Raw genomic sequence first — 27,884 nt, 5'->3', positions numbered from 1 at the left:
CTATCTCTTCCCCAAGTATTTCCACCTTTGGTTTCAGGATGGCCCTGAAATGCAGATTACTGTCAGCTGAAGCAGCACCTCAGGGAAGTACTGTTGCATGCCTTACAGCCAACTGCATGCTGTAAGGACAGGGTGTTTGCTGTTAGCTGTGGGATGTGTAGCTACATGGGCCTTTTGTGCACTAAAGTTTCCCTCACAAGCATAGGGCTTTCAGCACTCTGCTTTTTAGAGTGTGTTGTGTAACGTGAGTTCTCCTCCTAATCCAGTTTACTGCGTTCATGCAGGTGGCAAGATGCCCATTTCTTGTGGGAAGAGAGAAATGGGGATTTAGAGATGCTGGGAAACAGCTGTTCAAGGCTGGCATTTCTAGGCTCTTAGGGCACCATCCCCTCTTTCCTAGGCAGCGTATTCAGTATATTGAGCTGCCTCTGCCTTCCCTGGTGAAACAGTGGCCTCCATTGTTGCCCTGGTTCTTCCTCCACTCCAGATGAAGCTGCTTGTGGTGATTGCTGTGAGCTGGCTTACAGGAAGGTGTTTGCAGCCAGTGTAGCCCTTGATGTGGCCTTTGGGGAAGAGAAGATGGATGAAACAGTCTGGGCTGAGCAGAGCAGGGCGTCATTCATTAGTTTGCCATTGCATTGTGTTGTCCCTAGGCAGTAAATCCCTATCTTGTACAACTGTGCATGTGAGTAAATCTTCCTGTGCAGAATCCCACTCAAGGATACAGGCAACAAATCTGACAGGGGACTTGAATTTGTTTTCTTAGCATCCTTGATGAAGTTTGGTAGTCATTTTGCATGCAGACAACTTTCTGTAAATTTCTGAAGCTATACCAAACTTTATACCACCAACTGAAAAACAGTATACTAATTTTTTTTTTTGAAGGAAAAAATCAGTATTTCATTATACTGTTGACCTAGCCCATGTAATGCAAAGTTTTTTTTGTTTTTTTTTTTTTAAATGATGTATACCTTGTCGCAATAACAGCACCTGTTTTCATGGGGACTGATTGCTGGACCTCGTACTCAAATTCCTACTAGGTCCACTGTGTGACAGCTCTGTGAGTATGAATGAGGGTAGGATGGTTCAGAGGCCACTAGAGTAGTGCATGTTCAAAATCAGCAGCACTGCTACAAGTGCCATGAAATAAGCAATGAATGTTGCTGCAGGCAAAATGACATCAAATTCCGCAACTGGGCAGGGGCAGTAATGACAAAGATCTGCTGATAAGTTGTCTTTATCTCCACTTCTAGAGGAAATCATGTTTTTAAAATTGGTGGCTTTTTTGTTGTTTGTTTTTGTTGTTGTGTTTTGTTTTTGTTTTTTTTTCTCCCATCCAGTGTCAGAAATGTGAACTGCAGAGGAATGGAGATGTGATGATTTGGTTGTTTCTGATGAACTGGAGTTCTTTATTTTATCTTGGTATTCTAGCTAATACATACTGTATGTACGTTATGTCTGTAGGTTTAGGAAAGAAGTAAAGTTCTAATAAATAGCAGTGATCTCTAGCTATGAAAATATGGTCTGTCCCTTCAGCTGTACTTCGGAAATTTAATTCCAATCTTGAATATAAATCCTCAAAACACTTGCTCAACTTGCTGGCTCAGGATACCTTTATCTTCTGCTTGGCAAGCACTGTATCACTTGGGCTCTCAGACCAGAGTAGCTGGATCATTGACTTGTATGTGGATTGTGTTGGCATACACAAGAGAAATATCTTTTGTGTCTTGTCTGCTTACTTGGCTTCTCAGAGATCTCCTAGAGCATGCTGACCTGGTCCTCCATCCATCCACTGCCTTATGTGATACCGTGGCTTTCTTTTGCTAAATCAGCCCGCTAGCTTGTATGGGACATCAAAATCTGAATGCAAATTTAGATTTGCAGCCCTTGTTCTTCGGGGGTTTGAATTGTCTGATTTTACTTCCCAGGGAAGTATGAATGGCAGGCTTTTTCCAACAGTATAAGCAGTGTAGGACAGTGACCCAGCTCCTTTATGTTGCAGGCAGTGCATTTTCACCATCTTAAGTAAAAGCAAGGTCTTTGTGCCTCTTCCTTTTCCTGCCTTATCACATGGGTTAGTATTGATTTGGACTAAGCTACACTGAATTGTAAATCCTGAAGGGCTGCCTGTGTGGGGGAAGCACATTTCCCAGTCTGTCATTTAAGAGTCTTCCATTCTTTATTATTTTCTGCTATTTACTTTAGCTGATTGCTGCTCATCAGACTGATTATTTCGAATTATGCTACTGGATGCTTTATTGCCCTTTTGTTTTGCATGTTGTAACTTTTAATAGGTAGTAGCTGCCCTGAATGTTGGAAGTACAACAGCCCATTACACTGTGTACATCCTTCCCTGGGTCTGTCTTCATACAGTTTTCATACAGAAAATCCTATCCTTTGTTTATATCTTTCAAGTTTCTGAAACCATAAAAAATATTGAATGTTTTTTTATTGTTGCACTTAAAAAAAAAATCATAATGTTCAAATATACTTGGCTAGTCTTTGTGTTAATGTAGGTATTTTTAATTACATTAGTTTACATCAGAGAGAAATATATGCTCTTTTGTTAATGTAGTATGATATCATTGATATATATTGATATATGGAATTATTCTGAAATTCAGATATCATACCAGCTTCTGTAGAGATTAGTATTTCTAATTTTCTCTTTAGTAAAATATCTGGGTGTGTGAAATATTTTAACTTAGCGCATTTCCTGTTGCTTACGTTCAATATGTATTTATATTTTAGAAACCATTTTGCCAAAGTACATCTACGTGCTTTATCTTCAGAGGAGATGGAAGTGATCCGTCAAAAAAAGTATTTTCCTATTGCATCAAGGCTCCGGTTCATTCCTAAAATCAATGGTTTAAGACCTGTAGTAAAACTAAGCCGTGTTGTTGAAGGACAGAAACTCAGCAAGGAAAGCAGAGAAAAGAAGGTTTTTATTTTCCTTATTGTTTTATGTAGGTTTGATGGAGGCAGCTGTTAATTGAATGAGTTTTTTTGGTTAACATACAACTAGTTTTAAAGTGGTGAACCGAAACATTAAAATCAAAAGGACTGATTGCACCTACCCCTTGCAACTTAGCTTAACTTCTCCCTTCCCGGTGCTTATCATTAACCTGCAGTTCCAGAGCTACATACTTCTGCTTGTAAGCCTGTCTTAATGAAATTAGTTTAACGGAATAGCATGGGCTGTCGGGTAAGCATGTTTTCTTTCTCTCATCTTTCCATCCGTTTCCCTTATGCTTGCTTACTGAGTCTGACTGTGATGGACACAGCCATCCATGGGGGTAGGACGAAATGACAAGACACTAGGTACTCAGTGTTCAGAATTAATGTCGTATTTGTTTGGCACACCACACAGTTAGGGAGAGATGAGTCTGGCCTGCTGAGATTTACCTGAATACTGATTGTTTGCATTGATGGACTAGTTGGCTGTTGTACCGGGTCAGCCTAGGGGATCCTGCCAAGTTAGCAAGCCAAACAGTAGTGAACCGTGTGTGTTACAGTAGAAGGCCTAAGAAGGATGAGGACGCTGGATCAAGCATAGTAAGGAGATAGGAAGTAAGATGGGAATTACTGCAGTGTGGGAACAAAGGCTTAACACGGAGTGCATACAGTAATCCATTTAACAGGCCAGTTAACTGCAAGATTTAATAGAAGCACAGTTTACTATCTCCCATGACTAAATTGATTCTTTTTCCTTAAGGCTGAGTCCCATTTAGAGCACAAGATGAAACGCTCTCCAAATGGGTGAGAGTTCAACAGCTTCTTAATACTGATGGTTCAGTGTGTGATCCTGTACTGCATTTAAAGGACATCAATGAAAAGCTGTTCTGAACTGTTACTTTCAACTAGTCTTTCTGTGGCTATCATACTGCCAGACTTGAGAGTATGCACACAGTTAATCTGGAAATAGCTGCAGTGCTATAAAAGGTTCTATTGTTCCTGTATCACATTGGCATAAACAATGACCCCAGACCTGAGGCTGCATGGAAAATGAAGATTAAAAGTCAACTATGGTAGCTGGCCAAGTGGCTTCAGCTAACTGGGCAGCCCTGGAGCTGGGAGGGAAGATATGTGCCTGCTAGAAAGCGGGAGCTGTAGATGCCTGTTCATGAGTGCTGACAAGCAGCTGAAGTCTTCAGCTGTTTATGAAAAGACCTCATCTGTCAAAAATGAGAGTGCGTCATAAAGCATAGCTAATGATTTTTATAAATCCGTGAAAGGTAGTAATAGTGTTACCTCTCTTCTGTGATTGCAGACAGACACAGAAAGTGTCATCCAAAACAATTATCTTGTTCAAGAATTTAGGTCTTACAACCTAATGGAAATAATATTTGGGTTTTTTCTTTTCCCTCCCTTCTTTCCTTTCCCAACTTGCATGGCTGCTCAGTTTATTTATTTCACTGCCTGCTATCCTGCAGTCTGTTCCAGTTTTTCAGCCTGTCTCATATTCCAGCATGTCTCTGCTCTGCAGTTTCCTCCAGGCATTTAAATTGTATGAAGAAGACCATCTTCAGATTCTTTCTGTGTCTGACAGTGTTCCAGGTTTTGCAATTTGAAAGCCAGTCTGATACTGTAGGGGTAGACTTTGCCAGTTCTTGTAGCTCAGCAGTGGAATGTGCCCAGATGAATTGCCAGAAATAATCAAGTAGCCAGCAAAATCAACTTCTGGCTCTTGGGCACCTCTCAACCTTTGCTGCAAAAACTATGGTGAAGTGAGTCCAGTTTCATGAGTTTATCCTCAAACAGTGTAGATTATGCTATTAAAAAAAGAAATAGGTTTTATGTATTTGCTTTTTATCCTTTTTGTTTGAACTTAAACATATCTGTGTGTAAATACATAGCTACGTATACAGGTACACAAACATAATGGGAAGCCCAGTGAGGATTCTTAATGATCTGATTTGTTTGAGGGTATATAATCTTTTACTGCATTCTGCAGAGACTCCAGAAAACCCTTAGGTTTTGCAAAAATATTGATAGCTTTGTAGATTAAACTTGTTCTAGAAAATTAAGGGACTGGAGGAAATTCCTGCCAACATTACAAGAAGCTCCTGCTGTGAATACTGCTGCTCTAGGTCTCACAGGCCTAGTTCAAACTAAGCATTGAATGCTAAAGCCGCAGTTGTCTTTTATGACCCGTGTGCTAACACCCAGATGGCCATCAGCTTTGTGAGAAGGTATTAAGGCAGCCATCCGGGGACACGATCATTAAGAAGGAAAGGAGGAACTTCTCTGCTGATAATTACTTTGATCTTGCTGCTCGTGTTTATCTTTGATCTACATCTCTACCCTTTTGACTGTTTTTCATAGGAATTTGGCCTATACCAAACAAGAAACTACTGCAGTAATTCAGGAAAGTGTCTTACTTTTCAGCATTCAATTCAGCAGTTAATTTTTTGTGATCTAGTCAAAAGTATTTTGCAGGATCAGCTAGTGAATTAACAAACTATTTACCTAATGTAAAACAATAAAGTTGGATCGTGTTGTTTGCAGTCAGTGACAGTAGTACACCAAGTGTTTTTGGTGTGCTTTAGTTTTGTCAACTTTTCAGTGAAAACCCGGAAGTGATTTTTCAGTGCAAAAATAAGGTCCTCAGAAGAATATGATACGCTTCCATACTTGGCAATTTCATTGCACCCATGCCTTGATCACAATGCTACCATTTAGAGTAAGAAACCTTTTAGATTTTATGTATACTCTTCAGAGGATTTCTCCAAAGTTCTAAACTGATTCATTAGTGTGCCATGTGTGCGAGCTGTTTACTTCCTTTAGTAGTATGGTTTGCCCTTTCCACATTCTTTTGTAGCCAGATCTGTGTTGACAGAGCTGATCGACCTGCCGGACTTCACTGCCACTCTGCTCTACTCCACTATTCCCGTAGCAAACAGAGTTAAACCTTTGCTGAAGTAGAGTAAATATTTGCATAAATTATCTGTAGGGGCTCATCTGATGATGCAGCTGGGTTTAGTTTAAAGTCTCAAGCACATATTGTTATTTCTTCTTACCTTATAGTTGTTGGTTGTTTTATTTGTTCAAGTCTATCTATTTATGTCTGTGACTGTGACACCATATTGGTGTGTTTGAGGCTGTTTTGTCACTTCCAAGAAGGCACTGCAGCTATATTCATGCTTTCTAAAAACTATTTGACCAAAGAAGTACAGCAAATACACAGATTTCCTCCCGTAGCTCATCTAAATGAGAAACTTATGTATTGCATTTAGTATATCTCAATATACCTTAGGATGATTCTCTTTGGTCTCTTTAGATACAGCGCTATAACACTCAGCTAAAAAATCTCTTTAGTGTGTTAAATTATGAACGAACTGTAAACACCAGTATCATTGGCTCTTCAGTATTCGGGAGAGATGATATCTACAGGAAATGGAAGGAGTTTGTTACAAAGGTTTTTGAATCAGGTGGTGAAATGCCTCATTTCTACTTTGTAAAGGTATGCCTATTCTAATCCTGCATTCAGACTAACTTTTCAAAGATAGCTACTGCAGATCTTTTGCAGCTGTGTTCTAAGTGCACAACTATTTCTTTGTCGTTGTTGGTTTTTGCGTATACCTAATATAGACTTGTTTGTTTGCTTTTCCTGAAATATTGCTTCCTTTACTTTGATATTTTTATTCATTTCTCTGTCACGGAACAGTTCTTGCTTGTGGACATGCACTGTGTTTCTGCAGTTACATTTACTTGGGGATAACAATGGGACAAACGTGTACTTGAATAGGCTTTTATGGTCGTTTTCCTAAATTGAAATCAGGAAAAAAATCCTACGTGCATCTAGATAAATTCAGTGTCTTTTCATTAAATAGGTCTCTTCTATCTCTGTAACATCAATGTCAATGTCCCCTGAAAATAAACAACTGAAGTATAATGCATCTCCAACAAATCTGTTCTCCCACTGTATTGTAAATTATTATTTGAGTTATTGTAAAATCTCATTTTTTGAAGGAGCGTTTTCTTAACTCTTACGTTAGCAATAGCCTGCTAGCTATTACTTATTGAGTTGGAGTGATTCATATAAAGTTATACATGTTGTATATAATATAGCGGGGCTTCTGCCTCATGCTCTCGTGTATCAGTTGTCATGGCCCAAAATTATTCTCAGCTATCGTATTGTCTTTCAAGTCAAAGAATCACGTTATTGATACAGTTCTTTAAAAGGTTTTTGCTTCTTCAGAAGGCCTTGAATTGTAACTATGACAAATAAATGCAAAGCTAAGATCATAGTATGAGATTTAGAAAAAGCAAAACGTCTAGGTTTTCAGTTTTCCAGAAGTCTAAGATGTCATGATCATAATTATATATAGAGGGGAAGGTTTCTTAAAATAATAGGCATATAAAAATTTCAGCAATAAACTTTAGTGAAATATAAGATTTAAGGCTGTGTATGCAACTTCCAGTATGCGACCTTTTGTGTCCATTAGTATGTAAGCATGAAAAGAAGTGCTACACAGTACTAATGAATGTAGGGACCGCTGTACCATTTTCTGCTAGTAACAAGGATTGTACTAAAACTGAGTTTGGTTATCCCCTGCAAGGGAAAACTCATTGATGACTGAGGAGGGAGTCTTCAGATAAGCAATGAGTTTGCCTGTCACAATTTTGAATAAATGATGTTGTAATTTCATTCCTGTGTGATGCTTCAGTTGTAGTTATATACTACAATGGTATTTTTCCCTGTACTATCACAGTATTTAAGGTGATACTGATGAATATGGAAGATACTGGAACACAAAATACAGAACATAATGGAAGATATTTTTTCCATTTCAGGGTGATGTATCCAGAGCTTTTGATACCATTCCTCACAAGAAACTTGTGGAAGTGATCTCACAGGTCTTGAAACCTGAGAGCCAAACTGTCTACGGAATACGGTGGTATGCAGTGATTATGATTACCCCAACTGGAAAAGCCAGGAAGCTCTATAAGAGACACGTATGATTTGCTCATTTCTTTTAATAATAACTGTTAATATATTTCTGTCCAAGGAATATATTTGTAGCTTTTTTGTCTGAACTTGAATTAGGTAATTACTTCAGAAAACCTTCATTTTTGTAGTGTTGGAAATTTCCTGGAGTGAACAAAGCTGCTTTTTACTTTTCAGTGTTAGCAAGGGTAAAGGTAACTGTGCTGTGGAAATGGAGATAGGTGAGGGTGGGATTTCATTTTAATAGTAACAGACTTACTTGGGTTAAAATAATGCAGTAAAACAGGCTCTTTCGCTGAATAAATTCCATCTGCTACTGAGTATTCTCTTGCTATTGTCATTTATTTTTTAATATTTAATATACAGGTTTCTACTTTTGAGGATTTTATTCCAGACATGAAGCAGTTTGTGTCCAAGCTTCAAGAGAGAACCTCATTACGAAATGCAATAGTAGTTGAACAGGTAAATAAGATCTTAGAATCATTTGAGTTGGAAGACACCCTAAAAGGAGATCTAGTGCAACTCCCCTGCAGCGAACAGGGACACCTGCAGCAGATCAGGGTGCTTAGAGCCCTGCCCAGCCTGACCTTGCATGTCTCCAGGGGTGGGGTATCCGCCACCTCTCTGGGCAACCTGTGCCAGTGCCTCACCACCCTTACTGTAAAAAAAACTTCTTCCTTATATCCAGTCTAAATCTCCCCTCTTTTAGTTTGAGTCATTCCTCCCCAAATTAGGAGGGTTCTTCTCAACTGTAAGAGAAAGCTACATAAGTAGATAAAGATTCATGGGTTTTATGTGTGTTTGTTTGTTTTTAAATGAATGTATGTATTATATGGTGACACCACATGTCACTACACAGCACCTTCCTTAGATAGATGTTTGTCATCTCTTACCTCGTGTTTCTAGCAGGCTTTCAGAGGAAGTAGTGCCTCAGGCAAGAACTCTGGCAAGACATCATTCTAGACTTCTCCCAGATTTTCTTATTGGTAGTCTTAAACTTTCATTTGAACCACTGTTGTTGGTTGTTGTTTTTTTTTTCCCCTTTCCTAATGAATTCCATTATTTATTGTAACAGTTTTCAAGTGAAGTAAAGACGTGCTTGGACATGCTCTAAGTCTAAAATGTACAAAACTAAGAATGTGAAAAGTGTATTCTAAGCTAAGTAAGTAGGGAAATAGATACAACATTTGCAATAGCAAACTTCACTTAATAGAAAAATGACTTGAAAAAAATCAGCTTATTTTAATGATCTCCTGCCAAGGTTGCTAAGAATAAACTTTTCTTTGCAGGAGTTAGTGCAGTACAAAACAAGATCAACTTGTTTGTTTGTTTGTTTGAAGAGATTCCTTGCTTTCTAAGTTAGAAAATGGATGAAAATTATATAAATTTTATATTTGTTCCAGCTAGTGCTGTAACAAGGAGCAAGCCCCCTTCTGTTGCTTAACTCCCATGCTTCAGAGAACTGTATTAATTCCAAATAATGGTTGTTCTTAAGACTTACTTCAGTAAAAGGAGCATGACAGAGAAAGAGTGTAGAGGTAGGTGATGTACCCAGTCAGTTTCCAAATACATTCTATTCCTTGGCATCATGGTGTTCCATGATAAGAACGTACAAAATCATGAGCCACAGATGACCAGACAGGTATCTTCCACCGCTCTAAATGAAACTTCTATTGCATGTTTTTACCACAAAAGACTTAATACAATTGTGTAGGCTCTTGTGCATGGAGTCACTGGTAACGTGGGGAGAGAGATGTATTTTGTAGCAGAACTGGCAAGGGAGTGTTATCTATACTTGCAGAATAGTAAAGAACATATGAGTTAGAAAGGGTAGAACGTGACCACAACAGGGAGGTATCATAAACTGTGGTAAGCCAGTATAATATTTAAGCACTTTTAAAAGCGTTTTATATTTATTAATATAATATACAATTTTCCAAACGTAACACTAATCAGAACAGTTTTTTCCTGATGTAAAACCTAAAAAAAACCAAGCCAACTCCATCGCTCATTTGTTGGCTGACAGTTGCTTTTTAGAGTGTATATTCAGATTTTAATTTTAGATGTTTGCTTTGTTTCTTACCTTAGAGATTTTTACTAAACTGTTACAGTCTAATTCTTCAGGTAAGCTAATACGTACATTTTCAGTTTATACTATACTTTTTAGTTTCAGCACATTTCTAAAGTACAATTTTGGTTTTGTTTTGTCCCATTTCTAGTGCTTAACTTTTAATGAGAACAGTTCCACCCTGTTTACTTTCTTTCTTCAAATGTTACATAATAACATCCTGGAGATTGGGCGCAGGTAAAAAATAAAATAAATTTGTGAAGTGTGGATTTTTTTAATTTGGTTGGTTTGTGTTTGTTTTTCTGCTGAACAAGGTGCCTTTATTGGCTCAGAGAATTTCTGTTAGATGTCTCCTAAAGAATTTTATTTCATGTTCATTTGAAATCTATTTTGAAATTTAATTTATGCTTTATAAAAAGCTGAAGTGTTTGGATCCATTTACCTTTGAAAAATTAAAAATTTTAAAATTTATTTCCCACGCAGATGATGCTAATTATGCACAGACTGCTTCATTCTCTTGATACATAACCTTCATTTAAAGCTAAAGATGTAGTTCAAAAGAATGCTGAAATCTACAGAGGTGACCACAGAAGCAAGGGGCGTCTAAGCGATCATGCTAAAGCCGTGTTAGTCTGTAGTACAAATGAAGCCTTTTCTGCATGGCCTTGGTCTTTGGCAAGTTGCAATAAAAATATGAAGTTATAACATTAAGAATTAAAATGACTGGTGTCTCCAAAATTAGGAATCTGTTTTTACAGAGGAGGATGAAATGAAAATTTCTTGCATTGCTAGAAGTACTGGTCTGCTATTTCGTTTTTGCCTCTAGGTGGCACATATGTACCTAGTCTAGAAACCACATATTAATATGGTCTTTCTGAATTCAGAGTGAGGTCTCTTAGAATAACTAGGCTCTTGCTGTTGAGAGGCTAACTTTATTTTACTGTAGTTAAAATCACTGGGCGGTGAGAGGGGAAAACAGCTTTCAAGGAGGCAAATGGAAGAGCATTTGTGGGGCTTTCTAGCATTTACTGTCAGAACAGTTAAGTGAGGAAATAACTGCAGTTTGCAGTAGAGGTCATTTAAAAAAAAATAGCTGGATTGTAGAAAATAGTATCATGTTCCTTAGCAGGCATTGGTGAAGAATTTCCGTAAAAGTAAAGAGTAGTATTTACTTGTTTAAAACAAACAAACAACAACAAAAAAAAAACCAACAAAACAAACAAGGAGATGTATTGCTTGACCATATCATGCTGTGATATCATAAATGAAGAATATCGTAGCCATTCTATGATGCTATAATAAGCACATCAAATGGCCTGATTTAAGTTATTTCATAAAGTTAAACGCTTCTACTCTGGCTTGTGTGTCGGGAACAAATGCTTTAAGAAAACTCAGTGGGATTTGATACTGGTGAATTTTATATTTGAATTTAATGTGAATGTTTGCTGCTTATGAGAAAAGTTAGAATTTCTCAATTTCAGAATCTACCTGAATTCAGTTCCAGCTGTAGATGAACATTGTGAGCTTCAGTGTATGAATTTTTAGTGAGTACTTGCTGGGAATTGTTTGGATGATAATTAATAATTGTATCGTTTGAAAGATGAATCGTGAACTTTACATTTCTTGTAGAAGAACACTTGTTGTAAAGCAGTGCTAGACATAACAGAATTACAAAGCTTAGATGAAATGTGGCTCTGCAGCTTCTTTTGTAAAGGAAAAAGGCATTGTGGATTGATATCAATTATAAATTCAATTCATTTAATGGCAGTTGTCTACTAGAGTTTCTTAATAAGAAAGGAAGATGTGCTTTAGTGTGTTCTGTTTTAAGTTCAGCAAGGGAAAAATTTTTTTGGAGCCATGTCTAGATTCTTTGAGGAAAGGAGTTGAGGTAAGGTTAACGAGGGGACTTTCAGCTTTCTTACTACTGAAACTTATATGTTATACTTGATGTTTTTAAGTATATGTTTAATGACTACTGTAATCTTGTTGCGTGTTTTTATTTTTATTTTTATTCTTTTTCTAGGTACTATGTACAGTGCTCTGGAATCCCGCAGGGTTCCATTCTGTCAACCTTACTTTGCAGCTTATGCTACGGAGACATGGAAAATAAATTGCTCTGTGGAATCCAGAAGGATGGGTAGGAAGATTTGGGTGCTTTTTGTTGTGTACTCTGTTATAGTATTGTATAGTGCATATATAGATGTCTTCTCTTATGTTTAATTTTGAATTTCAAGAGTTTTCAGCTCTCCAGCAGAAGCACAGTGAACTCAAAGATCTCTGCAGATTTAGTGTCACTGTAACTGTTTTGGAGGGAATTTCCTTATTTGTCATATGACTGGGAGGAAAACAGATAAAGAGTTTTCCTAGACATTAGTGTGGACAACTTCTTACAAAGAGTACAGTATTTACGGATGCTTTAAAAGCATGTTGGTTCTTGTACTATGAGCCTCACAGGTCTTCTAACATCTTCCAAGCCCTACATGTGCTTGGTTCTTAGGAGCTTTGCTGAAGGTTTGCGTGGAGAAAACTCTGTTTCTTCATTAACAATAAGAAATACAGCATCCTTTTTACTTCCCTATGAACTGATACCCAGGTGAATCTCAGATCCTTAGCCATGAGCTAGGCATTGGTGAGTCCCCTGAAGCTCGCCCCTGTTCACATCTCTCTCCATTCCTGTGAATTTTGTCCAAAGCAAGGTAAAAGAGGTGTGTAGAAGTACTCTGGGTAAGTGCATCAGTCCACTCTTTTCTCTGCGTTGTGCTCTAGGATGCTGCAAAGTCTCCCTTGGAAAGGTAAGAAACGCTACATCCAAGAAGCTAGTGTGGAGCAGCTTGTGTGCTGGAAACTGCTTGCATGTTTCATGTAGCCAGCTACTTTGCTTTTTTTTTGTTCTCCCCACTTACTTTTAAAGGAAAAAGCAGAATTGAGAATTTCTTCATGAGACCTGATATGGCAACTACGTTAGCCTCTACTTTCTTGTGAATTAAAATGGGGAAATTATTGTTTTGAAGAGTATGACAAAGATTGAAAGGATTATGTATCCAAAACTTTAATGACATTTTATTCTTGGTTACAGAGTCCTAATACGTCTTATTGATGACTTTTTGCTGGTTACACCACACTTAATGCAGGCAAGGACTTTTCTAAGGTATGGTATTAAAAATATTCTTTATAGTAATAAGCATTAGCACCTTTTAGGTCATTCACTGTGATCTCCTTTATACATCCATGAACATGTAGATGTGTTTGATTTTATGAATTAATAATCAAGGGATAGTTGGAGGCATTGCTGGTAGCCTGTACCTAGGAAGATCTTAACAGCTTCATTCTTGACTATGAACTAAAAAACTGTTGCAGCTCAAATGATCAGAGATTCCTCCTTAGGGTTAAATTCTGGACCTACCTCCTGACCTTTATACTTCTGGCAGCAAAGAGTAATGTAGACCAAGCCAAAGAAGCTAGCAGTTTTCTTTTATAACTATTTTCCCTCCAATTTTCAAGGTGTTTTAGTTGCATCCTTGAAATAGTTTTTATTGAGCAGACCTGCTGCTACTTGCTATTCCTGGGGAAAGAATGTGTCATGGTTTTATGATTTTCGGTTATTGGTACTCCACATCATAACATCATGTAGTGAATGTACCTGGTTCTCAGAAGAGAAGGACATTCCCCACGGCACTTTGCTCCTTTGTTACCATTTTCCAGCTGGAGGGAAAAGATAAAAGCTCACAGTACAAAAACTTGCAGATCACAAGACCTCATCCCTTTTTCCGCCGTCTCTTGTCTTGGCAGCACCTCGCTCTCCAGCCGTCTTATCATCGGTAGTAGAGTAAGGCCTACCTTGATTTTGGGACATTCTCTCTCTCTGTATTGGATTTATCAGCTTAAATTGTAATTATATTGTATTATAGTGTGTTGTTTTGCATTCCGATATTTTATTTAGTAAATTAGTTTATTTCTCCTCAGATTGTTGCCGCTGTTCTTTGCTCTCAGGGCCATCTCCCTACCCTTTTCCCCTTTCCCCTTTTCCCGGGACGTGGGCCCGTGGGTCCTCGGTCCCCTTTGTCACGGAATCGGGCCTAACGCCCGTAAACCGTTGACAGAATGCAACTGTATTGCTATATTGCTAAGAATTTTGTATCATTAATATTTTGGGGTGAGTGTTTGAAGATGCTGATAGCATGGCAGCGTGCAACTTCAAACAATAGTTTGAAGTTTTCAAACAATAATTCTTTAGAGTGCTGCAAAACTACCTTTAAAAAAAAAAATAGGCCGCCTAAGTTATTATTGGTTACTGTGAGTCTGAACATACAGTCAGTATCCAAGGAGACTTGTTCTGATGTGAGCGCTCTTTTGTTAAAGGATCCAGTGGAGTGGTCTTGAAGGAAATCTTAACATCTGCAGTGCAGTCAGTTGCATCATGCTTTTCATAGCCAGAAAGGTACACCTCTGTTGTGACCCTACAAGGTGATGGGGAAGTCAGTTAAGTACAGTTTGAAGCACTAATTGTCCTAAGTAGTGAAATGGTGTGCTTCAAACATTTCATTAGTTCTCAGTTCCGTTTCAGAGCAAAAGGCTCTGGGGACATGTGGATCTGTATTTCTGGAAATAAGTTGAACCCATAGGCTAGGGATGCCTCCAAACCATTAATCTCTGTAATTGCTTTTCAGTGTAGTATCACTCACGTTAGTACTGCAGATATTCTCCTACTTGCATGTTATGCATCAGCTTCTTCTCAAGCTGTGTTGGTTTTCTGAAGATGAGTAGCCTCTTCTATGGAAGATCCTCTTTCTGCATCTACTTGTAGGTCCTGTGAACTCCCTGCAACAAAGGAAGCGGTGGCAGTTTTTCTAATGTAGTATTAGAAGTGAGGGACTCAAGAAATTCATTCTGAGGAGACAATGTTATGACTATTACTTCCCAACAATAAGAGTCTACCTCTTCCTTTCCCCTTTTAAAAGCATGAAGCCTGCACATGAATAAATCACCAAATAAGACAAACTGCTGCTTGTCCATGAGATGATACTGCTGACCCAATGTGTGGTAGGTAATCAGCAGGCCTACTGGCAATAAAGAGATACTTAGGGAAAACCATGTTGAAGAAAGTTCAAGATATTTCACCAGATAAATGAATTTCCTGGTATCTAGATTATCCTTGTTTTCATGAACTTTCAGAAACAATAATTCTTCATCTGTCTTTTTCTAGTGATTTCTGTGAGTGTGATTTATGCAGCTGGTCTCAAGTATTTAAAATACTAAGTTTTCCACTGGCATTGACCTGTTAAAGCTTTTCTTCTCCACTAAGCTTTTTGTTCATTTACTTGCAGTGACTTCAGTTTTGTATATTTCTATTTGTATTCATTAACCTTAAGAGCTGGCTGTGTTTCTCTTTACTGTTGGGTTTCTGACCTTTTATGCAAAGTTATATGCATCATGTAGCATGATGGGGCTATTATTTGTTTGTTTTTTTCTCCTGTTTTTGGGGGAGGTGCTTAGGCTAACCGTTTTTATCTGTTTTAGGACTATAGCAGCAGGTATTCCTGAGTATGGCTTTTTAATAAATGCCAAGAAGACAGTGGTGAATTTTCCTGTTGATGATATCCCGGGATGTTCCAAGTTCAAACAGCTGCCAGATTGTCGTTTGATCTCATGGTGTGGCTTATTATTGGATGTGCAGACTCTTGAGGTTTATTGTGATTACTCCAGGTAAATGGTTGTATATTCCAGCATAAGCTTTACAGTATATCACACACAGTGTGAAAAAAGAGTGCCTTGTGAATAGTATAGTTGAATTAACTGCAAAATACATTTTTACAATTCTGTTTCTTATACAGCAATTTAAACTTAAAAAAAAGTTTTAAAAAAAAGTTTTAAAAAAAAGTCTGCTCCTTTCTTCATTCCGTCCTGGTGGAAGGCACATACATTTTTATCCCGTTTACCATGTGGTGACTACATGCTTCCTGAGAAATTTTATTTGATCACCTCAGTATAACTTCTTTCACAATTACATAGTAGAAATGAAGTACATTCATTATTCTGGATTTGTGTTGTATGCAGCTTTCTACAAGAAGCAGTATTGCAAAAATACAGATTGGAATTAATTTTCTATACTCTAGAGGGACTAGTAGTCCTTTAAGTTCCAGAGGTGTTTCCTCTGATGTACTTCAGATGTTAGCATGGGGAAGAAGTAACCTGCCTTTAAACCAGCAACGCGGGTGCACGCAAGGAGCAGTTGGACTGAAGCAGCATAAAATTCAGAATGTATCCTGCTGAAAATCTTTATAGACACTTTAAAGGAACTCCTAGAGATGGTATAAGACATTTCTCAAAGATTAATGAAAAATAATTTTTTTAAACTGAAGGATAATATTGTAGTTTTGTCCATAACAGCCTGTGAATACATTCAAGTGAGACGTTAGGAGAAGGTTTTGCGTTGCCAGAATGATGAAGTTCTTCAGCAGTCTTGTAAAAAAGAAAAGTTTAGTCGATTAATAAGACATGAGGAAAAGGAATGTGTGACTTGACTTTTTTAACTACAGAAGAAACAGTTTATGTTGCTGGTGACATTGGTGCTCATGGTCTGGGAGGCACTGAACAGAGTTCTGAAGATGTTTGTTATGGGTGGGATCTCCTTGCTTCATATAAGAGTGACTTAAGTAATTGCAGCACTGATGTTGTTGGGCCAAGGTAAACTAAGCTCCTGCTTTCATGGATCATGGAGTACAACTTGGTTATTGCTGAAGTCAGTTTAAAGGTTGTTGGTGGTGGTGGTGTTTTAAGTAACAGGAAATTATTCTGCTCTAAGGTTCTGAAGTACTTCCCTAGACAACAGCCTTAATGCCACAATGTCCAGTTGGTTTCTAGTTTGGATTTTGTTATAGTCATCTTTTTGTTCTTGGCTTATTGATTTGGAGATGGTTTCTGTAAGATGAGAAGTTAAATGAGCCTTACTTCACAGAATTTAATTCATTCTATTAGCCCATGGAGTCTGATAATTTTCTTTTTTTTTCTAGTTATGCCTTTACTTCTATCAGATCAAGTCTTTCCTTCAATTCAAGTAGAATAGCTGGGAGAAACATGAAATGCAAATTGACTGCAGTCCTCAAACTGAAATGCCATCCTTTGCTTCTTGATTTAAAGGTGGGAGTATGGAAATGGGTGTTTCTAAATATTTTCATTAGTGATAAACAGCATTAAGCAGCATTTAGCACTAAAGTAAGAGATTATTTGGAAAGGTTATACACTTAACTTTGAAATCTTGGCATCGATTTAAATGTGGGGTGTCAGCATCTTCCAGAACTGAGCCTTCTGTTCTGAGCCTATCATAGCTCAGGTACATAATAGAAATAATGGAAGTGTAGTATAAAATGTTTTTTTCTCTAGTTCTCTAAATAATCTTTTGCTGTTGAACTCATACAAATGATATGGTAAAGCAAAAATATTCTTGTGGTTCTGTTTCTGTTCTGTTCCAGATTAACAGCCTTAAAACAGTTCTAATTAACATCTACAAGATATTTTTACTTCAGGCTTACAGGTAGGTCGCTGCCTCTTGCAGTAACTCTGAACGTTCCATGACACTGTCTTGACACACGGCAGCTATTGCTTAGCAAAATACATGCTGTAAACGTGTGCACTGTTAAATGTCAGTAGTAAGTCACATAATTGTGTCTTAAGAATGTTTTTTGCATAATATTAGATTCAGGATAGAGGATTGTGTTAGTATGTGTGTTTAAATGACGCTTTGCAAAATTAATGTTCAATATCCCTGTGTGTTTACAGCTGACGTCAAGAAGAGCAGTTTGTTTTGCTCTAGGAGCAGTGAGAAGCAGTTTATATTGAGGTTATATTTAGAACTTTGTATCTATTAAAATCGTATAGAACTTTGACCTGTATAGCTTTGCATTAAGTGGGGTTTCATTCTTCCAAGTTAACTCAGGTTTCTTAGCTGCTGATAATGTCTTAATTGCTTCTTAACTGGTAAAAATGTTACTAAAACTTTTGTGAGCTTTTCTTGACCAGCAGAGGAAGTAAGCACTTTGAACAAGGATGAAGGGAAAGAAATCAGGGCTGATAAGGAGGCTGGGAGAAAAAAGTAAACTGTGCCGAAACTTTGGATGATTGGCTGTACTGAGTAAAACAGGAAGATCTCAGGTCTAAAGAGTAGCATAAAGATCGAGTAGTACTCTGCTTCACAGGTCTAAAATCCCTTTTTTCATAATTTTTGGTGGTTGCTTTTGTTATTACCATAGGATCGTTTTGCTCTAAGAAGTATTTTTCTGTTCAGCACAACCTCAGTGATGACAAAAGAAGATAATAGACTTGTGTTGATATTGTTTTCTTGTTGAGTTTATTAAGCCTGTTATCAGCTTCTGAATGCCAGACAAGGAAAAGGTCGGTTTCTTATTTGCTGATTTGTGACTAAAGAGATAATCCATGAAGATTTTATGTTGTTCATTGTTTTAGCACAAAAAGAGCATAAGAGGTCTCTGTAAATATGGAAACATCAGGTATTACTATTTTGCTAGACTTCTCCTTCGGAAGTGACACTTGAAGTTTTTTTCTAATTTAAGAAGTGCAGTTGATGCAGCTTGTTCTGCATCAACTCACCTGTATCATTCTCTGTATCATTATCCAAGAAGGGTAACTGGACTTGTCTACTGGTAGCACTGATACCTTAAAAGCTTTTAAATAGTTTTTTTGTGACTGACTCGTGATTTTCTGTAATGATGGACCCAATTGATTAGAGTTACTTCTGTCTGCTGTTATAGTGACACTTCAACTAACAAAACATCACTATAACATTATATTAAAATACCTTTACAAAGTCTTCCGCCATACTAACAGCATGTCAAGTTGATTTCAGTCAAAACTCTGTGACCCAGTGCAGTAATTTTTTTTATCCTTTAAACATTTTAAAGTAAATACTTCAAATTCTAAGTATTTTAGAATTTCTTGAAGTAATTATATTTTTGCTGTGTTAGTTTAGTAAACTGAGTATTGCATTGTCAAAGAATTACAAAAAAAAAAATCAATGCTGTATATATTCAATATATTCAGCATAGTCAGGGTTGTATTTTTAGAGCTGGAAGCAAAGGAAAAAAGCCTGTAGATCAGCTTTTATGTCCAAGGTATGGTGTAAGGGAGCATACAATACAATTAATTTCCATAGAACTGAATTCCAGATAGATAAAAGAGTGAGGATCCTGGTCTGTGGGATACTACATCATTTGGAAGTCTGTTTTCCCAAAGAACAAGATTTGCTGTTGTTGAGTTTGTTTTTGTTTGTATTTCCCTCCCCTTCCTCTCTCCCTCTTATGCGTGTTTTCTGGCCCAGTGGTTTGTGATGTGAGATTGATGAGGGTGAGAATATAACTTTTCCTCCTCACAAGACATTCATTGTACTCAGAAGAGAATTCTGTTACTGAGGGAGATGACTTCAACCTCTTGTTTCAGCACAGAATTTACAAAGAAACATCTTAAGCCTGACACTGCAGAAATTTGTATATAGGAGAGGTCTCTCATGTTAACAGTGTTTATTTGGCTAAAGGCTGTTTGGTGCTTTTAAATGTGGTGTAGTGCCTAAGGTACATAATCATAATTTCACTTGAAATAGCAGATGGGTTGTGATTAAATAGGCTGTTGTTTTTTATTCTAACAGGTTCCATGCCTGTGTTCTTCAGCTTCCATTCAACCAGAAAGTTAGGAATAATCCTTATTTCTTCCTAAGGATAATCTCCGATACTGCTTCATGCTGCTATTTTATCCTGAAATTTAAAAATCCAGGTATAGTGTGCTAGTAGCAGTGAAGTAGCATTTTTTTGTTTACTTTTTAAGATAAATAAATAGTCTTGAATGTGTAGCCCTTTTGGTTTTATGGAAAGAAGTGGGAAGGGTCAGTTGTACTTCTGAATACATGTAATTTTCAGTATCTTCTTGTTCTGTCTCTAGGGGTTTCTTTAGGTAGCAAAGATGCATCTGGCATGTTCCCTTTTGAGGCAGCAGAATGGCTCTGCTACCATGCCTTCATTGTCAAACTGTCCAGCCACAAAGTTATTTACAAATGCTTACTTAAGCCCCTTAAAGTCTGTAAGTATTCAATTACTTTTACAGTTTAAATATGGTCGTAATAAAATCTTGCAATCTAATGTCTAAGCTTTTTTATCATACAGTGTTGTTCTAAAATGTACAGTGACAAGCTTTCTGTTCTTAAATAAATTAAGTAGGCAAATTAAAATGGTATCACAGGCTTCCTCTGGTACCTGTGCTGAGGCACAATGTCCTGAAAAAAGAGCAGTTCTGTTTGTAAAAGTGTGCATTTCCTTCCTGTATCAAAGGCCTGAGGCAAAGCCTGAAGGCACACAGTCTTATTTTTCTTGGTACGCTGTGACAAAGAAGACACTTGAGCATTTATAGGAAACAAATGAAGGGCTGAGATTGCAGTAGGCTTGTTTCTAAGGGCTATGGAAATGTCTTCTTGGGAGCAGAACTGAAGATCCTAGCCCAAGAAGGAAAAGCTCATCAATCACCATCAATTCTTGATTGCCCTTGCAGAAACTGAATGACCTTGTTTCCTAAATTCCTGAGGAGCACTATTAATGTACTTCCTGAGTATTGTGAAGGCAGAGCACAAAAGGTTTAAATGTCCGATGGTATTCATTAAAGAGTAATTTCCAGCAGTTCTTCTGTAAATCTTATACTCTCCAACACAGAACCTGTTCTTCGCATCCATAATGTCAAAACAACTCTGTTCTTGTCTACAAGGCTGTGTTTCTTTTGGAAACATCTGAGACTTCAAGTGTGCTGCTGGAAGACCAAGAGTTGAGAGATTTTTTTGCCTAATAGCTAACTAAACAGTTAGCAGCTTGTGAGTTGTTTTTACTATGAAACTTTTAATATTGAAGCTACTGCTGTGATCAGTCAACAGATCACTGAAGCCTGGGTAGCTTAGATGCCATCTCTGAGAAATCTGTTTGCTTATAGCCACCTGGAGTTTTACCTGTTCTTCCAGCATCTTTGTTCCACCTTCTAATCTGCAGCAGTCTATATGCTACTTGGTGAAACGCTTTTGTAGTTTTGTAGAGCTACTGGCTAATTTTCCAGGAGGGTTGCTGTTTGGGGATCAGCTTGTCTTAAATACTTACCAGTAACTGCAATTTGAGCAGTGCTTTGATCACATGTATATTTGCTCCCCACTTGCCTTTCTTTAAGAGTGGATTGAAGTTTTTAAAACTGTTGCAAATTTGTTTTTTTGAAAAAGAATTCAGAATGTACCAGGTGCACAAAGCACCTAGGTTCTGAGCAGGAGGGAAGACTGAGGCATCAATGTTCTAGTACCGTAAAGCTGTGCAAAGATATTGTGTGATCTGTAGAGACAAGGTGTAGCATAACCTTGGTGTGGACATATGTCTTTATCTCCGTGTCTGAGACCTCTGATCATAGGTAAAGAATAATTTTCAGTCACCTGAATATCCACATTTTTAAAATTTGAATTCTCTTCCAAAGGAACTTGTTAAGATACTGAAGATCCTGTTCCTGCAGGAACTCACTGAAAATCCATTTGAAGAGACTGGCAGATAGCTTTCTACTCAGACTTATATTTTTATTTCACCTGCATCAGATTATTCCTGGGTAATGTTATTGTAATCAGAACATCATGTTGTAGAGACATTCTGAGCCGAGCACAGTGTTAAAATACTAGAGCTGATTTTGAATGCTGTATTTTAAGTTCTGTCATGCTTCTGGAAATCAGTATGCGTGGATGTCAGAGAAGCGGTAACATCACAGCTGTTGGTACTCAGGTGTGTTCCTCTACAGCAAAGCTAGCTTTGTATATCTGTATGGCACAGTGATCTGTAGCATAGAGATAACTAAGACTGGTAGTAGCACCTGTGTTGACTTAACTACTGTATTTTTTGTTGTAATTTTGGAGCTTGTATCAGCTATATAAAAACTATTGCCCCTGTGAGATCATGTTGTTTGACTGAAATAGATATAAACTTCATTTTTCACTTCTGTCTCTGCACATGCTTTTCCGTTACTCTCCTTGGAAATCAATATCAAGCTCATGGGCTTTGGAGAGGAGGTCTTTCCCAGTGTTCTGAAACCTGTTAAATATCAACATCAGTGGCTTGTCAGTACAAGTTAAAATCATTCTTCAGAGTCAAGTATTTAAAGCATAGTTACTGTTTAACATCCCTCCCATTATTACCAGTTGGGAAAGGAGCAAGAGTCTTTCCTTATCATGATAAGATATAAATACACCATCTATCTCCTTTCCAAGTACAGAACAAATGTTTATCGAGCTCTTCTGCCTTTCTGCACCATTGACAGTTTTACCAACCTTGTTTAGGTAACAGTCTTAAACTGTTGCTAGGATTTTACATGTTCTTTCTGATCTTTAAAAAGTCCTTTTTATTGTCTTTAATGCTGTTGGCCATAGACTTCAGTGACGTTCTGTGTTTCAAAACTGTTATGTCCTTTTAAAAATAAATAATTAAACAAGGCTTTTAAATCTTCTTAAGCCTCCAAAGTTTTACCCCTTAAGGGTGTCTTTCCAGGTAGCCTTACAAGGGAGCACAGTGGGGAGGATTGCTGTAGCCACAATTAGAGCAAAAGCTGCTTTCTCCATTAAATTCTTTTTCCTCTTTTTGTGTATGTCGTTTCCAAGCATAGATTACTTTGATGCTGTATCTGAAAGTAGAGGAGTATAGAAACAGTTTGAGAATACCTTCCTCCTGTAGATAAATATCATCAGCTAGATAAGGACCTGTCCCTTGTCCTCGGTGTTGTTTAAACTAGGGTCTTTCGGAGTGACACTGCTTTGACAGAACTTTTTTGGTGGATATAGTTACTGAGTAATTGGTCTTGTAGTTTTCAAAAAACTTTTAAAAGTCTTAGATACAAGCAGTATTATGAGGACATACTAGGAGGAATGTATTCCTTGGTTTTCCATAGCTTGTTAATGTTTTAACGTATGATTTTTAATCTCTTTAGTTACTGGCAGTTGTCTGCTGTGTTTAAGGGCAGAAGAACAGCATATTTTCCTATAGCCTTCTTATCCTCATATTCCGGGTGTTGTAGCTTTTTTATTGCATTGAGTTCCTGTTGATTTCATGACTTACCAGTGTTTTGCCTAAGAACAAATTGTTAGTTACCTGCAGTAAGTAATATGTTGCTTTTGACGCTTTTGTAGATAAGATGCATCTGTTTGGGAAGATCTCAAAGGATACTATGGAACTACTGAAGACAGTGACGGAACCATCTCTTTGTCAAGATTTCAAAACTATACTGGACTAAGTGATGAAGGTTTATTTCATAATCCTTCCAGGCTTAAAAACAAATGTTAAGTTTTTAGATTACTTTTCTCTGTAGCTAATTTTGGTAGAGTGAACTGAAAGCATCTTTACATGAAAGGTTTCTTTTTTTTGGGGGGGGGGTGTACTACACAATGACTTAAAAAGAGTAGGCTGTTTTGTTTGCATCTTCATGTTTGTGTTTTTCTCTAAGTTTGAAGGCTGTTTGAAGCACAGCCTGTGAACTTGACTTGATTTCCTTCAGTAATTCCTGTCTTTTTGATGAAGACATATTTAAACTATCTGTATAAACAGATCAACATTTTTGTTGTGTATTGTTTCTGAAGAACTGTTCTTTGATTTTCTTTTGCGGACAATTTTATAATAAATTGTCTACATAGTTGCAATAATGCATACGTGTCTCCAGTACCTTTATTTTTATAGCAAGACACTGGGCAGTGTCTTGAAAGGCACTTACTGGTACAGGGCAAGTGCATTTCATGGCTGTGCCTAGCAAGATGTATGGGAAAAATATTTTTTTGTTTTGGGGAACACAATCAAAAATTTGTATGCCAAATCTGAGTATGTTTAACATGTTTAATATATTCTGAGAGTTTATAGAGATTTACAGAACAATGGTGAAGCATTTATAACTACAAAACCAAGAGGAACCAGAGTTATTGATTAGATAATAGAAGAGTAATCTGGTTAGTATATTTGCTTTTCCTGTTCCTTATTTAGGCTTATCTTTTGCTCCTTAATATTACTGAACTACTGTTTAGCTCTTATGTTGGCATGTTGTACAGGACTGAATTTTGCTCTATGACTGCTCTGATAAGCCTGCCCATGTGTCTTTTTTTCTCTAGGCTCACGTTGAATTTGCAATGCTGTTATGTAGAGCTATTTTATTAGGATAAATAAAATCTCTTGGCAGGATGAGACTTAAGCACTGTAAGAACTTCCTGCACTTCTGCGGGAGCTGTTCCTTCCTGTGGCTATCTACTCCTCACTCAGACTTCCTTCAGCTATGTGTCCCTTCTTGTCTGCTGCTCTTTTCGTCTTTTGCTGTACTAATAAGATTTTGTGTAGTTGCAGGTGGTATAAATTTTGATTCTTTACCACTTAATGCACAGGCTCAATGCATTTTGTGTGTCATGTTGAAGAAGGCCTTGCTGGTGGGCAGCAGTAAGAATGAGTGCATGTTTATTTTGTCCTGGTCTCCGTATTCTGGATGAACCTCCTGAGGAGGGGGAGCCTAATCATTTCCTGAGAATGAATAAGCATGCCTGCTGTGAAAGAACTGAGCAGGATAGGGTCTGGGGCAGTCTGAAAAATACCTCACAAGCCAAGATCCTATGATGTGAATCCATGCTGAGAGGATGGGCCCTGTTCTGTGCTGAACAGCCATCTCAAGGCAAACTTTCAGGGTGATCAAAAGAATGTCCTGGAAAACTGTGGTAGACAACTGGAGCAGCAACTGTGCTGAATTATTCACTGTTTCTAAAAAGCACTGGAAAGAGGTGGGTTTGTGAGGACCAGAAGAAAACCTCTCTGCTTCCATCCAAGAGCATGGTAGTTATGAATATGTTTGCTTCTAAAGCCTTTAAATGCAGACTTTGCCATGTGTGCTGAGAAAGAGACATACCTTGTTTTATTTTTTTATGTTTTAATAATTGTAATAGACTGAACGTTTGTAATGCCTTTCTGCACTCTCCCTTCTAGAAGAGGTTGGGATGTTTTTCCACCTTAGAGCTCAGAACAACTGGGGTCTTGTCTCTAACTTCATTGCTTCTTTATTCTACTTTCACAGGATACTGTAACTTGCAGAATGCAAGGAATGCAAGCTTCATGTTTTGCTGGGACTAGCCCATTTTTACTCTGTACCACAGCAGACTAAGTGGCATATAAACTAACAAGGCGGTATATCAGTTGAAAGTGTACTTTTGGAAAAAATGCATAAAGTGTGATGCTTGCAATTCTCTGAGCCAGTGCTTGCCTTTACCTGTAACTACTCGGTAAGTCATCAGTTTAAAGCAGTAGTTGCTGTTTCTGAGGGCTATTTGTAAATAATTGCAAATACTTCTCAGAAATCATTTTCTTTTTAAAATAGCCTACTTAAGAAGGCCACTGAAAGCAGTGCTGAAACTAGTATGTGTCTTGCAAATGGAGAATTGGAAAATTTGAAGAAAATATGGCACTCTGTACTGGAAACTTGCTGCTACAGCTCAGGACTAGTGGAGAAAATGCTGGGAACAAATGTTTAAGGAACAGATTTAACATAACAGTAGCATAGATTTATTGCGCTAAAATGATTGGCCCATACCATTCAAGGGAAGGTAGAAATATTCCTTAAAGCTACTTCTGTAATGAACTGTTTTAAAATAAATAGTGCAATGTATTACGATAGTAAAATATTTTCTACTTAATTGGTAGCAAGGTAGTATGTTAAACAGCAACTGCTGACAGGAAACACGGTGGATTGAGTAACTTTGGGCTGGAAATACTAAAATAATTTGTTTAGGAGCATTCTGAACCTATGATGTGAGTTTTCAGCAATCACTGGAAAGCTGGGAAAAAAATTCAGGAGACTCTGTGGATAAGGGAATGTTAAAATTGTTTCAATGTTTAGGAGAAGGTAAGTGCTGTTACACTGGCTGGTCTAGCTCTCATTCTTTCTACTCACAGCCTCTTTCTTGAGGCTACAGTTCTAGCCCAGGAATATCAATAGAGGTCACATCTGAAGTACACCAAGAACAGGAAGACAGTGTTCCTGCAGGAGTTGTGTAGCAGACTTGCTGCATGCCTACTTCAGCTAAACAGTAACTTAACCTTGTGCGTTTCCCTACTGTGAACTGTAGTTACTGGGACTGAAAAGCCTCTTCCCTCTGCCTACTTTTGCAGACTGAAGCATATGTCCAGTGATCCATGAAGTCTGTCATTAGGGGAACAAGAATGAGCAGCTCAGAAGTCAGGAAGTTCAAAATTTCCACTGTCTGTGAGTGTCATGACAGTGACTCAAGATACATCCAACAAGATTCAAGTCTGTAAATCTACTTGTAGTTTAATTCTTTTCTCAGCATATGTCTATATTATTTAGCTGCAATTTTTGTTACGGATATATCTCTGACCAAATTCTTAAGCCTGATTATATATTCTGCATATATGATTTTAATGAACATCTATCTGTAATCAAATATGTATTATATATATTGTTCACTTTAATTAAAATTTCTATTTATGTAGTTATTTTTTTATATGAATATATGCTCAAAATTGAAACAGTTTTTATTGGGACCATTTTTTATGGAAGTCTTTTTAGCTCATAACCTTTCAAATTTAAATTGTAACGGGTAGTTAATTATCTGTTATATGCCTAATTTCCCCCTTTTTTTTTTTTACAGTTTTATCATCTGATGCCCCTAAGCTCACTTCTAGCAATTAACCCTTCTAAAACCAGTCTGTAGTTTGCAGAAGTATTTTAAAAAATAAATGTTTTGGCATTTTTGTTTCTATTTTAGTATTACAACAGGAAGAAGGGCTTGAGCAGTCAAAGGCAGCAGTATTGTTATTGGTGTAACCAGGACTACAAGAGTGAGGGGCACATTCAGGGATAAGCTAAAGAGCCCAGGAGCAGGAAGGAGTCAGTGCCATGCACACAAGGGTTGTCAGATCTCTTCAACTCTTCCATTAGAGCAAGTAATTATTTCCTGTTCCTGCACACCTTGTCTCTCTGACAGTGAGGCAGTGCTTGTAGTATTGCTTTGCGCTTTTAGTAGTAACCTTAGTGAGTGAGTAGGTTGAACTAGTTATTATCAAGCTTCTGGCACATCTAGTGAGAGCTGGTGTAGTTGGGAAGGGCATTTGGATTTGAAATGTTGTTTTCCCTGGAGGGTCTGGCTCCACTGACAGTGGATTAATGTTAATGTCTGAGCAAAAGCTGTCTCACGAGCTTCTGGTTCCTCTCAGCATGGCTCTCTCCATTAGGCTTCATAGTTTGCTGTTGATTTCCTCACAGAAGTACTATTGGCCGTCAGTACCCATGCCAGCAAGTGCTGTGAAAGGGTGTTTGCAGCTCTCCCTCACCATTGCTTTCATCTCTGAAGTGGGCCTGTCTCCTTCTGTCATGTCTCTTAGTTATCATCTTGTCAAGGTCATGCCACCTTGGAGCCTCGATTGGTATGACCCTTCAGGCTGTTGCAAAGGAATTAAAGACAAAACTGTTTCCACACTGCTAGATAGTCAGCCACAAGTGGTGTGTTTTTGTGGAGAGAAGCAACATGTCATTGAGGAGTTCGAGTTGGTCTCATTCTTCTTCAGCTTGTGGTCAAATCCCTGTAACCCCTCATAAAGCTCTACTAATACATAGCCTATCACAAGGCTAAATACTGAAACTGTGTCCATCATTCTTAAACTTCCTACGTCTTTCTTGGCTCTCTTAATTACTCCACCTAAGGCTTTGTCATGCCTTACCCTCCCACACTTTCCCAGTATTTTTTCAGAGGCTACTGGTTGCTCAAGTATCTCTGCAAAAGGATCCCTTATCTCCCATCAAAATGGCCAGGATCTGAAGGCAAGT

General features: G+C 37.7%; 1 protein-coding gene across 2 annotated transcripts in view; it reads left to right on the top strand.

Moving 5' to 3' along the window:
* Window positions 1-23,720, top strand: part of TERT (telomerase reverse transcriptase) — a 29,465-nt gene extending 5,745 nt beyond the window's left edge. Inside the window, exons 4-17 of one of the 2 annotated variants that reach the window (XM_021388226.1) lie at window positions 2,752-2,941; window positions 6,281-6,463; window positions 7,798-7,959; window positions 8,318-8,413; window positions 10,040-10,075; window positions 10,171-10,256; window positions 12,043-12,156; window positions 13,096-13,167; window positions 15,537-15,722; window positions 17,030-17,156; window positions 17,489-17,550; window positions 19,675-19,799; window positions 19,965-20,102; window positions 23,209-23,720. In XM_021388226.1, coding sequence (XP_021243901.1) covers window positions 2,752-2,941; window positions 6,281-6,463; window positions 7,798-7,959; window positions 8,318-8,413; window positions 10,040-10,075; window positions 10,171-10,256; window positions 12,043-12,156; window positions 13,096-13,167; window positions 15,537-15,722; window positions 17,030-17,156; window positions 17,489-17,550; window positions 19,675-19,799; window positions 19,965-20,102; window positions 23,209-23,312 — 1,681 coding nt within the window. In that variant the 3' untranslated portion in view covers window positions 23,313-23,720. The remainder of the gene's footprint in view (window positions 1-2,751; window positions 2,942-6,280; window positions 6,464-7,797; window positions 7,960-8,317; window positions 8,414-10,039; window positions 10,076-10,170; window positions 10,257-12,042; window positions 12,157-13,095; window positions 13,168-15,536; window positions 15,723-17,029; window positions 17,157-17,488; window positions 17,551-19,674; window positions 19,800-19,964; window positions 20,103-23,208) is intronic. The other variant, XM_021388227.1, reaches the window with a different exon arrangement.

Source organism: Numida meleagris, chromosome 2 (assembly GCF_002078875.1).
Source record: "Numida meleagris isolate 19003 breed g44 Domestic line chromosome 2, NumMel1.0, whole genome shotgun sequence".
NCBI classification, from domain to species: domain Eukaryota; kingdom Metazoa; phylum Chordata; class Aves; order Galliformes; family Numididae; genus Numida; species Numida meleagris.
The sequence above is the reverse complement of the archived record's forward strand: the minus strand, read 5'-3'. Positions and strand labels throughout refer to the sequence as shown.